At 39.7% G+C, this 15,922-nt stretch overlaps 1 protein-coding gene across 2 annotated transcripts in view; it reads right to left on the bottom strand.

The window, feature by feature from the left end:
* Nucleotides 1-15,922, bottom strand: part of VPS8 (vacuolar protein sorting 8 homolog (S. cerevisiae)) — a 351,425-nt gene that overhangs the window by 137,986 nt on the left and 197,517 nt on the right. For both annotated transcript variants that reach the window (XM_006884085.1, XM_006884086.1), the window contains exons 33-34: nucleotides 13,608-13,697; nucleotides 9,709-9,755 (exon numbers count right to left, since the gene is read on the bottom strand). In XM_006884085.1, coding sequence (XP_006884147.1) covers nucleotides 9,709-9,755; nucleotides 13,608-13,697 — 137 coding nt within the window. The remainder of the gene's footprint in view (nucleotides 1-9,708; nucleotides 9,756-13,607; nucleotides 13,698-15,922) is intronic.

The following is a 15,922-nucleotide window of genomic DNA, read 5'->3' as shown; positions in this document are numbered from 1 at the left end:
ATGGACTGCTAGGAAAACAAACAGATTCGTCCTGGAAAGGGTTAAACCGGGTGGCTCCTTGGAGGCAAGGATTCTGAGGCTCCGTCTAACATACTTTGGACATGTTGTGAGGGGAGACCCGTCCTTGGAGAAGGACATCATGCTTGGGAGGTTAGAGGGACAGTGCAAGAGGGGAAGGCCCTCGATGAGGTAGATTGATTCAGTGGTTGGGATAATCGGGATGGGAGTGTCAGAGACAGTGCAATTGGCACAGGACAGAGCAAAGTTTAGGGCTGTTGTCACTATGAGTCGCAAGCAACTTGGTGGCACATAACAACAAAAACAACAAGTGGCAAGAAGACGCACTGCAGTCCTGAAGACGCATGGTTCAAATTCACAAGATGCTCTGCTGGAGAAGGAGGGGCAGTTTCCTCCTGTGCCAGTCAGATTTGATTGGAAGGCACACAAAACAGGTGAGCGCGTTAGTTTCTTCCTGCTGGACTTGCCACTACTGGTGGCCAAAGACATTATTTAGAAGACACTCACTTAATTTGAGGCCTAAGAATGAGGCTCTTTTCAGTGGGGGTGGGGGTGAGGTGAGTGGAAATAATTTCCTCTTGAGATTCATTCCTTTTCTTCAGAATGCCTCAAGTAAAATGCTTATGATGAAGAACTGGAATGGAGTTAATAAGATACAAAAATGACTCCTTAGGAGACTAGCAAGGTTAAATCAGACAGTCTACAGCAGCATAGGCCAACATTTTTATAACAACGGCCCACAGAAAGAGATGACATATCCATCAGAGTAAAGACATGATTGCTAGTGGGGACTCTGGCTGCCCCGTAGGTCATAAGAGCTATTCCTAAGAAAATTACATAATGCTAGGAAGGGTGGAGGGTCGACGACAAAGGAGAAGACCCTCAAGCAGGTGGATGACATGGTGACTGGTGCAATGGGCTCCAGTGTGTCCTAAGTGTGAGGATGGTACAGGATAGGGCAGGGTTCAGATCTGTTGTTCACAGGGTTGCTATGAAACATACTTGACTCAATGGCACCTACAACAACATCACACAGGAGATTTTTTTCTGTCTTTCTCACTAGGAACAACTGGTAGATTAGAACTGCCTACCTTTGGGTTGGCAGGGCAACTCCATACCAACTATGCCAAAGTACTATTTCTTCTCATTTATAAAGTACTAATTTAGTCCAAATTGTTCTTTCTTTGGAGCCAAAAGATTCCCCCTTGGTGGCTGCTGGTGGATTTAAACCATGGACCTTTGGGAGTGCAGTGCAGATTCTTAACCACTAGGCCACCAGAGTTCCCTCCTGGTCACAGGGTTCTTATTATGCTTGGAAGTCTGTTCATGCTGTAGATTGGGGCTTGTGGAGTTGTTCCTAGAGTTTTTGGTTTTACTCCTAGATCCCTGATCCACCTTGAGTTGGTTTTTGTGAGGTACAGGGTAACCGAGGTTTGCTGGTTAATTAATACATTCTCCCGTTTGGGCTTCTAACACCTGCTCATGGGCTGGCTACTCTCCTCAAACTGCTTGTAAGTTCAAGTATCAAGTTCTCCTTCATTTCACAACTGTGTGTAATACAGAGTTTTAGTAACTGGTTAGCTATTCCCTGTCTATACTACTATCTGCTCTCTTACCATATAATTTGAAAATCATCTATTCATCAGTTCTAAGAGAATACTGAAACATAAAATGGAAAATATTAAGCAATGTTTATCCACATTAAGGGGAGCCAGTTACTCTCCAGACATTTATGTCAATATTGCTGGTATTGTTGTCAGTATTTTATCTGTGTCAGGCGTCTGTTAATACGTCTTATAAATGCAAGACTATGGAGAAAATTAAGAGTAGATATAAGCATCTGCTGATGAATCACAGAACTTAATTCTTTCCAGAACATTTTTTGACAAAACCATTTATAAGAACTGAAGATGTGAATATGCATCAAGCCAAGCAAATAACCCAAATGAATAGACTTTAATGCATTCATTTGTGAAGGAAATAATGTGTCAGCTGGGAAATGATCAGGCAGCATCAACATAATCAAAACATCAATAAATAAACTGTAGCATTAATGAATTTACAACCATTTCTGACTGTTGCTTACCAGTCGTACAAACAAATATAATTTTTATATCCATTTCCCCAAATGACTTCTATCAATATCTCTCAGCTACCTGCTTTGCCCTACGCCCACTGGCTAATGCTGCTGTTGGTGTGTATCACTGAGTCAGAGCCAACCCACAGCTGACACTCCAGTGGGTTTTCAGAGGCAGTAAACTGCATGGGAGGAGATTGCCCATATTTCTCCTGCAGAGCTGCTGGTGGATTCCAACCGTGTGCCTTTGGGCTGGCAGTACAGTTCCTTACCACTAGGGCACCAGATCTCACTACTCCTAATGTTAGTGGCTGCCAATCTTATGTACTTTAGACCTACACACATCTTTTCTTTTGTGAATTTCCATTTTAACAACAACATTAATTATAACAATTTAAACATTTAAATATTTATAAAAGAACAATTTTACAAGGCACATTTACATTTTCCTAAGACTGATAAAACCCTCACACATGCATCAACTCAAAAGACTCACTGTCACTGAGTAGACCTCGACTCACAGGACAGAGGAGTCCTGCCTGATGCGTTCCAGAGGGTAAATCTTTAAGAGAGGACTGGCTCATCTTTCTTCCAAGAAAGGTGAGCTGCTGCAGAACACTGACCTTTTGGTTAGCAAATTTTTAACCACTACACAACCGGGGCTTCTTCACATATGCTGTTGTTGACTGCCTGAAGTACGTGAGGCGAAGCCTCATCATAATTTCCTCCAAAGAGCACTCTGACTGTACCCTCTCCAAGATATATGTGTCTGTTCTCTTGACCATCCATGGGCTGTTCAGTGTTCTTCTCTAACACCACAGCTCAAAGGCACCAATTTTTCTTCTGCCATCTCCATTCACTGTCCAGCTCTCAGATGCCTAGTAAACCATGTATTTCTCATACATAGAATGCCATGTATTAGTTTTGAAAAACATTCATTTTTAAATTCTGTCCTCAAAATGTTAAAATTCTGACTTTATATTTTAATTCATTTTTAAATTTTGACCTAAAAATGTTAATTCTGACTTCCTAACATGTAACAAAGCTCCTGGTGGTATAGCAGGTAACATATTGAGCGGATAAGGCAAAAGTTAGCAGTTCAAATCCACCAGCCACTCCACAGAAGAAAGCCAGGTAGCTTACTGACATAAAGATTTTTTAGTTGGCAACTCAATGGAGGGTGGTGAGGAGTAGAAAATTACCCTACAGCATTGAGGGTTGCTGTTGACTCATAGTTGCAATGGACCCTCAAGCAGGTTTTTAGAGGCAGTTTAACTGCAGGAGAGGAGAGTGCCAACCTTTCTCCCATGGAGTACCTGGTGGATTTGAACCATGTACTTCTGGGAGAGCAGCATAGCTCCTTACCACTGGAAGGAATACAGGCGGGTCGGGTCTTACCCCTGCACTTTACACAGTAAACCAGGCTACACAGCCTCACACAAAGCGATCATTCTTGGCTACTTTTCAGGAGTGGTGGTGGCTCAGTGGTGCCAGTCTTGCCTTCCATGTGGCAGGTCCATGTTAGAGGCCAGTCAGATCACCTCCTGCACAGTCACCCCTGCTGTCAGTGGAGGCCTGCATGATGATCACCTTTCAGCCTGAGAATGCAACCGTATCATTCAAACACACGCAAGGTAAAGAACACCATTTTCCATGTACTTTCCAATCAAGTTGAGTTGTTAGAATTTCACATGGTCTTTAATGGCTTTGCATATATAATCCGTGTTTTAAAAAACAACATAATAGAATCTTATGCCAACTGAACAAAACATGGATGAGTGAGCCAAACTGCCCGGGGCAATAAAAATTAATGTGATTAGTATAAGCAGCAGAGGCAGTAGCTACATTTCAAATACATACACAACATGTTTTTGAAACTGTATGATAATAAGCAATTGGCTTAGACGGAAGCCTGTCCTCAGGCGGCACTGTCTGGTCCCTTTGATCTGCATGTGGGCCTCATGTTGTGCGGAGCTGTCAGGAACCCTCTGTGGATGGACAGCCACCATTGCAGAGAGAAGTCCTTATTGCATGAGGCCCAGCCCACAGCAGGAAAGCTCACTAGTCTGTCTGACAGCAAAGATTCGGCCTCTTCAGGCCCATGTAATAGTAGATCTAAGAGAGCTGGCTTTAGGGGATTCCGTCATTTTCCATTCGTCTAGTTTCAGGCTTAATTATGTGTCAAAATTTGCTCCTTCAAATCTTAATAAAATTCTTATCTCTCTGATGTTCATGAAAAAGAAAGGTATATTGTTTTCTCCTGCACAGATAGAAATGAAAGGGCCTTAAGAGCTAGCTGAAAGAAGAGACTAACAAGTCTAGGTAGAAAGCATAATTTAGCTCCTTAACCATATTCAGTATAAACAGTAATTGGGTCACTCCTGTAAAAGTGTCAATTAAAAAATTTGTTGGGCAGACAAACACTCTTTTCTAAGTATCACTATTAATAAAAATTATTGTAAGACAAATGATCTTTGAGAGTTCTCTTCCTAATGCAAAGCTCTCCTTATCCCTAAAGCCTACCAGTCACCTTATCACCAGGGTTGTCTAGCTCCAAAAGAAGGCAGCTTGGGCAACCACACTGGTTAATACAGATCTTGGCATCTCAGGATAATACTTAAGCTGATAATACCCGGGTTTTGATTAGAAGCTTGGTACCACCTTTCTGCCAAGTGGAGGATGGAAATGAGACAGGAGAGAGGCAGTTCTATGAGCCCATCAGAGGCACATTCTTTAACTGAACACTTTCCAAAATGATTTTTTAACTGGCATTGGCTCATATCTACCAAGAGATACACACATGTAATTGTGAACATGAACAGAAGAACTGTACTACAACAAAAGTACATCAAAATATTTTCTTTTTGTTATAGGCCAGAAAAAATATGGACATCTGGAAAGATTTCTTTAATAGTAGTAAAATACACATAAGAAATTTTAAAAAAAATGACTTTCATATGTAGCATTTACATGCCAATTTTAATTTCTTTAGAAACTTCAAAAGCAAGTCACAGACTACCACCAACTGCTCTCATTTTCATTTCAACTAAAGCAAACGTATGAGGGTCCGGACATGGACAACCTTGAGTGATCTATGTCTCGCCACAATCACACACACAAATAGTTCATGTCAGCATATTAGCTAATGTTACAGATTTTCTGAATTTAGCATTATTTTTACATTCACATCTCCATGTTTGCCAATTTGAATTTCAATTATCCTTAATACATACTCTAGTGTTTATTTAGCTATGTCTCATTTTAAAATAGCCTTTTTCACTACTATAAATGCTAACATGAACATTTTAATATTAATTACTTTTTCCTTTCAGAATATTCCCTTAAAGTATATTTCCAGAATGAACTCTCTGAGACAAAGCACTCATACACTTTCCTATCTCTTAATGCCTATGGGACTTGCGCATAGGGGAACAAAGTGGACAGAGGAGCACCTGTGCAAACAGAAGACTGGCAAGGGAGGGAACAGTAGGTACAGATGAGGGGGAAGGCGGCAGGTAGGAAAACAGGAGTGGGAGGAAACGAAGCTAGGCAGAAATGCCTTAGTGAGTCCCCTGCCTTAAGCATGGCAGTGGGGGTGTAGATTAGAGCAGGACACCGGGTTAAGAAACTGTTGCAATCCTGAAGGGGCGTGGTTCAAGTTGTCCAGTTGCTCTGTGGGAGAAGAAATTGCCAATCTACTCCTGTGCAATTTACTGCCTCTGGAAATGTGCTGATGGGTCAGCTATGGATTGGTTTCAACTCTCCGGGACACAACCACATCATATACAAAAGGGAGCTTCAGCAGCCTATTTGTCAAGAAGCCACACTGCAATCCTGAAGACACACAGTTTGAACCCCTCAGCTGTCCTGCAGAAAAAAGATGGGCAATCTCCTCCCATGTAATGAAATGCCTCTGAAAAGCCACTGAGGGTCAGCTATGTGACTTGATGGTACACACCACCACCAACAACATACAAGAGACCACTTAGAGGCAGACTTTACAGGGTCTGAACTGACCCGTTTTAAAAAATGCAGTAGTTGGCCAAGGTGAGGTGGAATGAGATGGGTTAAGTAAAATAAAAGTGATCATTGCTTTCAGGATTTTAATTAAGATACTTTATACCTCAATTACCTTATTTGCCCATAACCTCCATAAGAAAGTCAATTCTCTCAAGACCAGGCCCTGTCTTACCACTGTATCCCTCCTGTTTGTCAGAGTGTTTAACATGCTCTAGTTACTTAGTAAATCACTAAATGACATAAAAGGGTGGATGATATGATTTGCTAAAAGAAAAATGAAGAGGAAGGAGCAGGCTGAGATTAGGGAAAGTGAAGTCACTTCACGCCCTGGCACAGCCCAAGCAAACAGCGATGTCACTAAAAGCAACTGTTGAATAAAGAAAAAAGAAATTCATTGATGTAAGCAAAAATGTGTATGTCTGTGTGTGAAGGAGGATGTCTAAAGATTGTTGTTGTTGTTGTTGTTGTTGTTATGTGCCGTCCAGTCGCCTGCGACTCATAGCGATCCTATGTACAACTGTCCTAAACTCCGCAGTCTAAATATTAGGAGGGGATAATGTGTTGGATCTGAACTGTCGGCAAAAACACACTTGTGTTCAATACTCACTTAAAATACGAAATATGGTGGGGAGGTTGACCAAATGGACGAGCTGCTTGGGTACCATATGAGCTCACTGCAAGAATGTATTTTTATATGTTCTATGAATATATGAATGCATTTTAAATGTTCTAATTTTCCCATTTAATCTTGAATTAATGCTATTTCAACAGTCAACACCAGTATCTCAAAATGCTGTAAAATTATCCACAGAAACGCTGACAGATCCAACTTATATCCAATCAATGTATAATCATTCCTATAATCTATATTTTGCTCATTGGCAACGTTACCAATTTTCTTTGCTATGTTCAATTTTAATTTTGTTTTGATTAAAGACTTAGAAATACAATGTGACATTTAATTCACTGTTTATATATTACTTTTATATATATTTCAGAGCTCTCCAGGACATTGCTACCAAAGGCTAAATTGACATTAACAAGAAAATCGTATGGAGGAAAATATTGTGACTATAAATATACTTGGACGTTCTCTATTTAGTCTGCAGCCTGCAGCTTTAGAAAAAAGCACGGGTGTCCTTTGGTGTCATCCTCTGAGCATCCCACTGCACAAAGGACCTACATCTGGACGTGAGTACGCCAGGACAACTCCAGTGAGCATGTTGGGGCAGCAGGAACACATGTGAGCACTGGGGGTGGGGAGGTTGATGGAGCAGCTGTCCCGAAGATGAGAACTGGAAGAGATGCAAATCTTTTCCCTCCCAGCTGTTGGCTTCAATTCAGGCAAGTAATTTGCTTCAGGGAGGATTAACTCCCTCCTCCCCTTGCCGCTATCTAATCTGTCCATGTGCAGTTGTCAGAGCAACGCCTCTGTAGGTTGATAAATTCTACTGACCGAATTATTAACATAACAAAGATTTAAAACCGGAAGAAAAAAAATCATATATATATATGTAAGAATTTGATTGGATTGGCCCCTCTGAAAATGCTGTTGGCAAACAAAGTAAAATGCTACGCTCACAAAGATTCAATGATTAGATGTAAATGATAATTCATATATGTATGGAACCACGCTGCCAATGCAGAGACAGGTAGTTTGACTCCACCAGCTCGTCTGTGGGAGAAAAGGGTGATTTGCTCCCGAGTGATTTACTGCCGCTGAAAACCTTCTGGAGGGTCAGCTATGAGTCAGTTCTGACTCGACAGTACATCAACATAAACAGAGCAGTTAGAGGATTCTACTACCTCAGCGTTTGGAGAAGAGTAAAAAAAAATGCAACATATTCACATTGCATGTATACAGCTCTCAGATTTCCTTTCCTTTTCTCTACTCTCCAGAGGAGCTACTCGAAGTGTGTGTTTGTAGGGGGGAAGAAGAGCAGGCCAGGTGGAAATCAAACCTTGCTTAAGAAATCTGGAAAGAGGAGGGGGAAAAACAAGAGCAAAAAGTAGAAGGCTTGAAGCCAATGAAACTGCTAGGCAGGGCGAGTCTACTACCTATTTGTGAGGTTCTTTTGTCTCTAAATTTATTTTCCACACTCCATAAGAGCTGGCACCCTCAATTCCAGCTTGTAGCCTCCTCCGCTGTGAGAGGATGACTTCGTTGTTGCGGCATCTACTTGTGGTATTTCTGTTACAGTACCTGTGGAGAACTGCACAGTTACCACTGTCTTCAACAATTTGGTGCATGTGAGAAGTGACAAAAGGGCACCTTAAGATCTGAGCTTCCTGTCCTCTATGTCAGTCTCTCCAAGGAGGATGGTGAGGGAAAGGCCATTAAAGAAATTACTGAACATGCAGGAGGTGGGAGAGATGGGAAGGGAGGCGGGCAGGCTCTGCTGAACTCTCTCAACCCTTTTCCAGTTCCTTCCTTCCTTCCTTCCAACTCCAATCACAAGATAGTGACTGACACTGAGTAATTCCAGAGTAGACAAAGGTTCAAACTGGTGTTGTGGGAAATAGAAAACAGTAATAAAATCCAAGCCAAACTCACGGTAATCAAGTTGATTTTGACTGACAGGGACCCCACAGGACAGAATAAAATGGCCCCGAGCTCCCAGGGCTGCGTGTCGTTAAGCAGGCAGATGCTCCCATCCTGTTCCTGCTGGGCAGCTGGCGAGTGGGAGTCACTGACATTTGGGTTAGTAGCTGTGTGCTTTAACCAATGTGCCACCAGAGCCCCTCAGGTGAATAGCAGAAACCATTCTAAAAGATGCTTAATTTCAGTAATAATCTGAGAACAGAGAATTAAAACACAGGTATTTTGAAACGGTCTTGAACTGAGGGGCTGGGGGAAGCATGGTCAGACAGCTTTCTAAACATCTGCCTATTTTTTTTTAACATCTGCCTGTTTGACTGATTCTAAATTTAAGTGCAGAAGAGCTTGTTCAACATTTAAATGAGACTTTTTTTTAAAAAAACACACGATCACCAAAATGAAATGCTATTTCACTCAACTTCCCGCAGCGCTCTGTGCAGTTATAGTAAAATGTCAAGATCTTGCAGACGGAGCTGTTTTGCTTACAAATCACTGACTTTAGCATCAACCTGGGTTAGTTATATTTGTTGAGTGCCACAGCAGTTAAAATCACAACACATCCAAACTTTCCTTCCCACAATGCCAGGAAAATTAAACAGTCCAACTGAGGATTAAAGAGGTAATCAACTTAGAAACAGGCTAACCTGAGAAGTAAAGGTAACCTGAAAAGTAAAGGTGTTGATGCACAGAGGAAGTCAGGCAGTCACCAAACTCCCCCTGGCCACCTCTTTGTGGCACAGATCCCCTGCCCCCTTTTTTTAAAAATTGAGTTTTCTGTGTGAAAAAAAAGTGATAAGAACTTATGCATGTTCAAGTGAAAAGAAAAATATTCTCTATTTTTCACATCATGCATTTGGGTCCGTCTGTGCCACTGTTACTCCTGTTATTATTAAAATCAGTAGCTGAATGTAGTATGTGGGTACCACATAACTTCCGTTTCTTTCTTCAGATTTCCTATCTACGTATTATGGAATACTAAAGCTTATTAACATACCTTGGGTCAAGAAGGCTCCTCAAAAATTTGAAAAGCAAAACCTGGTTCTAAATAGAAAAAAGAAAAGAAATACAATTAAAACATGCTCTTCAAACTATACCACAATAAAGAATCAGACTGTCTCTTTAAAATGCCTGCCCTGATGTCTCTGTGGTAAGCCCTGCTTATAGACAGGAGAGGCTCTCAGAGACTTGTTTGAAGGTTACTCCTTTCCTCTCTAGAGCTCTTGAATCATGGTGGCACATTCAATTTTGAGTGCAGAAGGAATGCAAACACCTGTGTCCCAGCACCCAGCCCTGTCTCCCCCGTAAAAAAAAAAAAAAAGAAGCTTTCCTGACAAACCCTTGAAAAGGCAGGTGCTTTGCATTGCTCTGAATTCTGGCTGGGGTGAGGGGTTTCTGGTTGTCAAAGGGGTTTTGGTGGGGGGGGTTCTCCTGTGAAAATGGCCTATTGTGTGACTGTTCACAGAGATAGAACTGAGGCTCACATTAACTACAATAAAAAGGAAGGACATTTTGAAAGAAATGGACAATTAGAAACCATGTGTCTGACAATTAATAGTCTTACAAAGGGAACAGGGAGAAGGTACAGAGGGGGATGGATGCATGAAGAAACGAATAATAATTAAAGAATGGGTGGGAAAGCTTATTAACTCTACAATATAATCAACAACATATCATAAAATGTAGGTTCTGTCTCATCAGCTATGTAACTTTTTGAGTCACTTAACCTCTTGGTAATACTGTGTGTGTGTGTGTGTGTGTGTGTGTGTGTGTGTGTGTGTGTAAGTAAGTAAGTAAAAAAAACAAACCAGGTAGAAATAGTTTCATTCATTTGGATAAAAATGAAAGTTCTATTAAATAAACCACTGAACACTGTACAAGTGTAAATCTTTTCTAAATTCTTGGCAAGCTAAGCAGGAATTATTATTATTGGTTAGTGTTTGTATATTATCTATGGGTCTTATTTTGTGAGATGTGTTCAACTCTTCCCTGTAAATAAATAGTTAAGGATTCTCAAAGCTGAAAAGGGTTAACAGCTTGTAGAATATAATTTTTTTTTAAATGTATTTATCAGTCTTTAATTTTCTATTTTCCTCTTGATCTACAAGTTTTCTTTATTTTATCAAAGATTCCTTCTGGGGTGATTCAATATTTTATCCTATTTTCCACTTCAGGGACTCTAAAAACAATTGGCCAGGTGCACTCAAAAGTGGAGAGAGGTACTTTATGAAACTTGTGTGGAATTTCTGCACGATCAATAAAACTTTGCAATAAAATAAATCATTTCTTTAAAAGAAATGTCTAAGACTCTACTCACAGATCACAAATAGCTACCTTTTTTGTACCCACTATACTTCAGCTTTTCTACATTTGTTTGCTGAATAGCATTATATTCATTTACTGGGCTTCTTTGCCAGTTAGTATCTTTAGACTACATGAAAAAGAAAATTTTGCAACAGACAATTCTTCATTTTAAATAGCAACAACACAGGCAAGAAGACTGGCCAGAATTCTGGTCTTTTAAACTTGTACATTGAGAATTACTTCAGTAGGAAACTCCCACTACCCTTTCCTAGGATGGACAGCAGCCTCCTGCCCCTTCACCCCATGGTATACTGAGCAATACATCACTCAGGCCAAACTATTTATTCTGTTAATGTCTTTTTGGCCTATGTGCTGTCTTCCTGAAGAGCAAGGACTGCATTATAAACTTTTTTTTATCCCTAGCACTTAACAGTGATTATGGCCCATAGCAGCCATATAAATATTTACTGAATTAATAGATGAATCCTCTGAAGTTAATGGACCTCACCATGCTGAACACCCAAGTCTGGTATCTGGGAGTCATTTTTAACTTCTATCACATTCAACTGCAAGCCCTATACATTGCACCTCACAAATACACCATTATCTACCCATTTCACTGCCACTGAATCCTGGTTGTCACTGCCTGTCATTCAGTCCTCACTGTTTATCATTTGCCCTATAACTGGCATCTCTCCTCATTTGCTCCCTTGCATTTTCCATGCTGCTATCTAGGGTTAAAGGTCCCTAAAATTAATCTAATGATGTCACTCCTCTATAAACAAACTTTGGTGATTCCTGAGTACACAAAAGAGACTATGCAAATATCCTGGCCTTGGATATAGGGTCCTGGAGAGCTGTGCCCCACTCTGCACTTTTCATTTCTGTACCTCCTTTCCTACAAGTTGTTCATTGTTTAATCTAATGCAATCCTGCCATCCACCACACCATGCTGCACACAGACCTGACAACTTTGAACATGCCTGCTGCTTTCTGCTTTCAAGTCTTTTCAAAGCCACAATTCTTTATCTGGAAAGTCCTTTCCATTCTCTATTTTAAGGGCTGTCAACCATTCCAGACATAGCTCAGTTATCTCTGAGAATTCTCGCTGACTTTCTTACAGTCCATCACTCCCTCTTATTCTCATAGCATTTTCATGTCTCTCTAGTCTCGCTCTTAAAACACTGGACTGCAGTTGGCTAAGTGTTTCTCATGCTTCCTTGAGAAAGAAAAAGGAAAAGCAGTGTTAGTACTCATTCCCCTAGCGGCTGGCACTGTATGGGACAGAACAGAGTCACAGTAAGTTTTCAAGTGGTGCATTCCACATCGTGGTCCTCTCTCATGCCGGCTAGCTGCCTCTCTCTCATGCTCTGGTTTTCAGTCTGCATTTTGTCACTTTAAGACGATTCTTTACTTCCCTAATCCTTCTGCCTATCATTTTCACAAGGGGCTGGAACATGGCACTGATTAGGGCAAGGTTTTGAGCTATAGTTCACAGGGTCTCTATGAGTCAGGATAGACTCAATGGCATCTAATAGCAGTATCATTTGTAGGCCTGAGGGTAGCAAGCAAGCACAACTCATCACTAATACTGTCACAGTGTAACCACTCCTCACTAATTTGCCTGTTTAGGTTCCAAAAGCCAGCTGTTACATGAAAGTGGGCTCTATGCAAAAATGAAGAATGACCACATCAGATAAAAAACTGGAGGATGACTGTATCAATACATAATGAGCAAGTGGTAGCACCATCTAACTGCCGAAACACTGAATCATGGCCCAGAGCAGCTGGTATTTAACCTTAAGCACTATGGCCAGCATAGCTCTCATCTAGCAGCTTGAGACTCATTAGTGCCAGACAGAGCTGTTCACGCACAAGGTGGCTGGACAGTGGGAACTTCACTGTCACAAATGGGAAAATGTTGCCTCTCAAGATTGGCAGCTACTGGGGAGAAGATATAACGGTAAGTGGAGCCATCAGGCATTGATACTACTGGGCTTCTCAATATTCAGCATTAACATAGCTAAGATGTAAGGATTTCCCAAGGGAAAAAATATAGTCAGCATTAACCCAATCTGAGGATGATAAAGGTCTGAATAAATAACACAAACCTCAAAAAGAACAGGCTTTGAAGTTCTCATATAAAAAATATGAATGGAAAAATATGATTTGAAGACTCTTTCACTTGTATGTTAGTACCTGTTATGCACAAGATGAACTCCCTCATTTCCAGACTCAGAGTAACTGGCATCAAATCCCTATACACACACACAGTCTGTGCTTCTTTGTTATGTACTATTGAGTCAGAATTGATTTATAGCTGACTCTCCAGAGGGTTTTCAGAGGCAGTGAAGTGCCCAGGATGAGACTGGCCATCTTTCCCCAGCAGAGCTGCTGGTGGATTCAAACCACATACCTTTGGGTTGGCAGCACAACTCCTTAACACTAATCTACTAGAGTTCATGTAGAAACTGTTATTAAATAGAAACTATAAGCTAAAGAAGCTATTATGAACAACTGCTCTTAGTAATTCAGTAACTGTCTCTCCACTATATACTTTCTTCCTCATATGTTTTTGTAACATTTACTTACCTGCAGCTTTTTTATGACTGTTTCAATCTGTTCAGAAAAATGCATGGAGACCAGCTCTGCAGCTTTACATGGCTTTAGGGATACAAGTTCCTGGTGTTAAAGAAAAAACAAAATCATCTTTAACATCGTATTTACACAGAACCTCTACAGATGAGAGGTAGGATTACCTGCTTCAATATTGTTACTTCTACACTGCACCTCAGGAGACCACAATTTAAAGGGCATGATGCAAGTGAATGAAAATGGAAAGGTGCCAGATGAAAAACCAGATTTTGATAAAAAAAACAATACTCCACCCCAAAATGGGAAATTCTGAACTCTTAGTAAATGAAAAGCAGTAAAGTTTTGGACTTAAGCCATGATCTGCAGGATGAACAGAAGGAACAAAAGCTCCCCAAAATTCCTTGTCAGTGAACTTCACCCTTGAGCTTAAAGTAATAACTTGAAATGAAAACAAGTATGTAGTTATTATAAATTCTCTGGCTCAGAATTTTAAAATTTTACTTCTAGCAACCTGTAGACAAGGAAACAGAAAGTGTCTGAAGAAATCAAATTAATGTCATCACCTTAAGTAAAAGTAAAATGTTGTCATTGTAATCAGTGCTGATAAAAATTATTTTGGTCAAATCTACTTTTAATCTTCCCTCTCCTGCTACTTTCCTTGACTCTACAGTCTTTAATTATCTTCCTGAAACTCTCCCTTCTCTTGATTTCAGGGACCTGCTATTTACATTGAACATTTCCAATTGCACCTTGTCTGTGGGAACACTGTGAGCCAGCACCATCATGGTACATGGCTAACAGACAAAGGTAAACGTAAGGTCTCAAACAAGACTTGGATCTGTTACTGTGATTTTAATATTAGATCTCTAAGACCTGTTGTATTAGACTACAGATTAATAATAATTAACAAACACATATAACTATAGTTTGTGCTAATTTCACATAATATATTGTAAAAGAATGAAGATACAATTATATAGTATTATTAAAAAGGGGCTATTACTACATATACACAGACATTAAATAGATAAGAGACTAATGAATTAATTTATACCAAAAATTTAAAAAATTCAGACAAAACACAAATTTCTAGAAAGGTTCAAGTTAATAAACTTACTCAAGAATAAAAAGAAAATCTAAACTGACTCTTAGCCTTTTAAGAAATTGAATGAATCACCAAAACTCTTTCCATACAGACCTAGAGCTCAAATAATTCTACTGAAAAGTTCTGGTAAATCTTTACCAAAAAAGTAATTAGAACATTAAACAGTCTCTACCCAAGAACGGGGGTGGGATGGGGTGGAGAGGAGGAATATTTTCTCCAGTTCATTCTGGTGGCTAGCAAAAGTTTGACACTAAACCCAAAAGAGAATCACAGAAAGGCAAACTGTAGAGTCATGAAAGTTACAATTACTTTAAATACGAAAACTGATACAAACATGCTAAGTAAAAGAGCTGAAACTAAATCTAACATTAAATAAAAATAATAATATATCAGGATCAAGTTCATGTACCTGTAGAATTAAAGAAGAAATTTGATCAATAAAATTTTTCACAAAAACAAAATAAGAGAAAAAGTCTAAAATTCAAAATCCATTCATAGGAACAGTAGCAAATAAACTTAAATAGAAGAGGCCTAACATTAAAATTATCACAGTGAATATGATATTTGTTGGAAATAACAGTTTAAAAAACCATAATTTTAAAAAACATTTATAAGAGCATCAAAATATATGAAGCTATGATAACAAAACTAACAAAGGACTATGGGGAAAATGATGAACCTTTAAAAAATATTTTTAATACAGAAAGGGTAAAATTAGAAAGAAACATTAAAACAAAGCATGTTTTAATGGAAATTGACAAGCTAATTCTAAAATGCATTCCGAAGTGCAAAAGGTGAAGATCCCTCTACATGACCCCCTTAAAGATAGCAAGACTTATTAAAAATTTAAATCAAATTTAACTCATTCATGGTGACCCTCTATTGAGCTTCTCAGAGCAACTGGCAGATGTGAACTGCTCATCTTTTGGTTAACAGTCCAACCCATAATGCACTGTGCTACCAGAGCTCCTTATAATGCTACAATACGAAAAGCAGTGTGTTACTGATGCAAAACAAAAAATCTCACTGTCATCAAGTCAGAACTGACTCACAGTTGACTCTCTAGTGAGTTTTCATAATGTACGCCAGGGATGCATCCTGTCTCCATACCTTTTCAACATGTATGCAGAGCAGATTAGCCGAGAGGCTGGGTTCTATGAGGAGAATTGTGGCATCAGGATTGGTGGAAGATCTATTAACAATCTCC

This window comes from Elephantulus edwardii, unplaced genomic scaffold, assembly GCF_000299155.1.
Source record: "Elephantulus edwardii isolate Elephantulus edwardi_28Jun2011 unplaced genomic scaffold, EleEdw1.0 scaffold00031, whole genome shotgun sequence".
In the NCBI taxonomy this organism is placed as follows: domain Eukaryota; kingdom Metazoa; phylum Chordata; class Mammalia; order Macroscelidea; family Macroscelididae; genus Elephantulus; species Elephantulus edwardii.
Note: the sequence above shows the minus strand (reverse complement) of the source record. Positions and strands in the feature narration are given on the sequence as shown.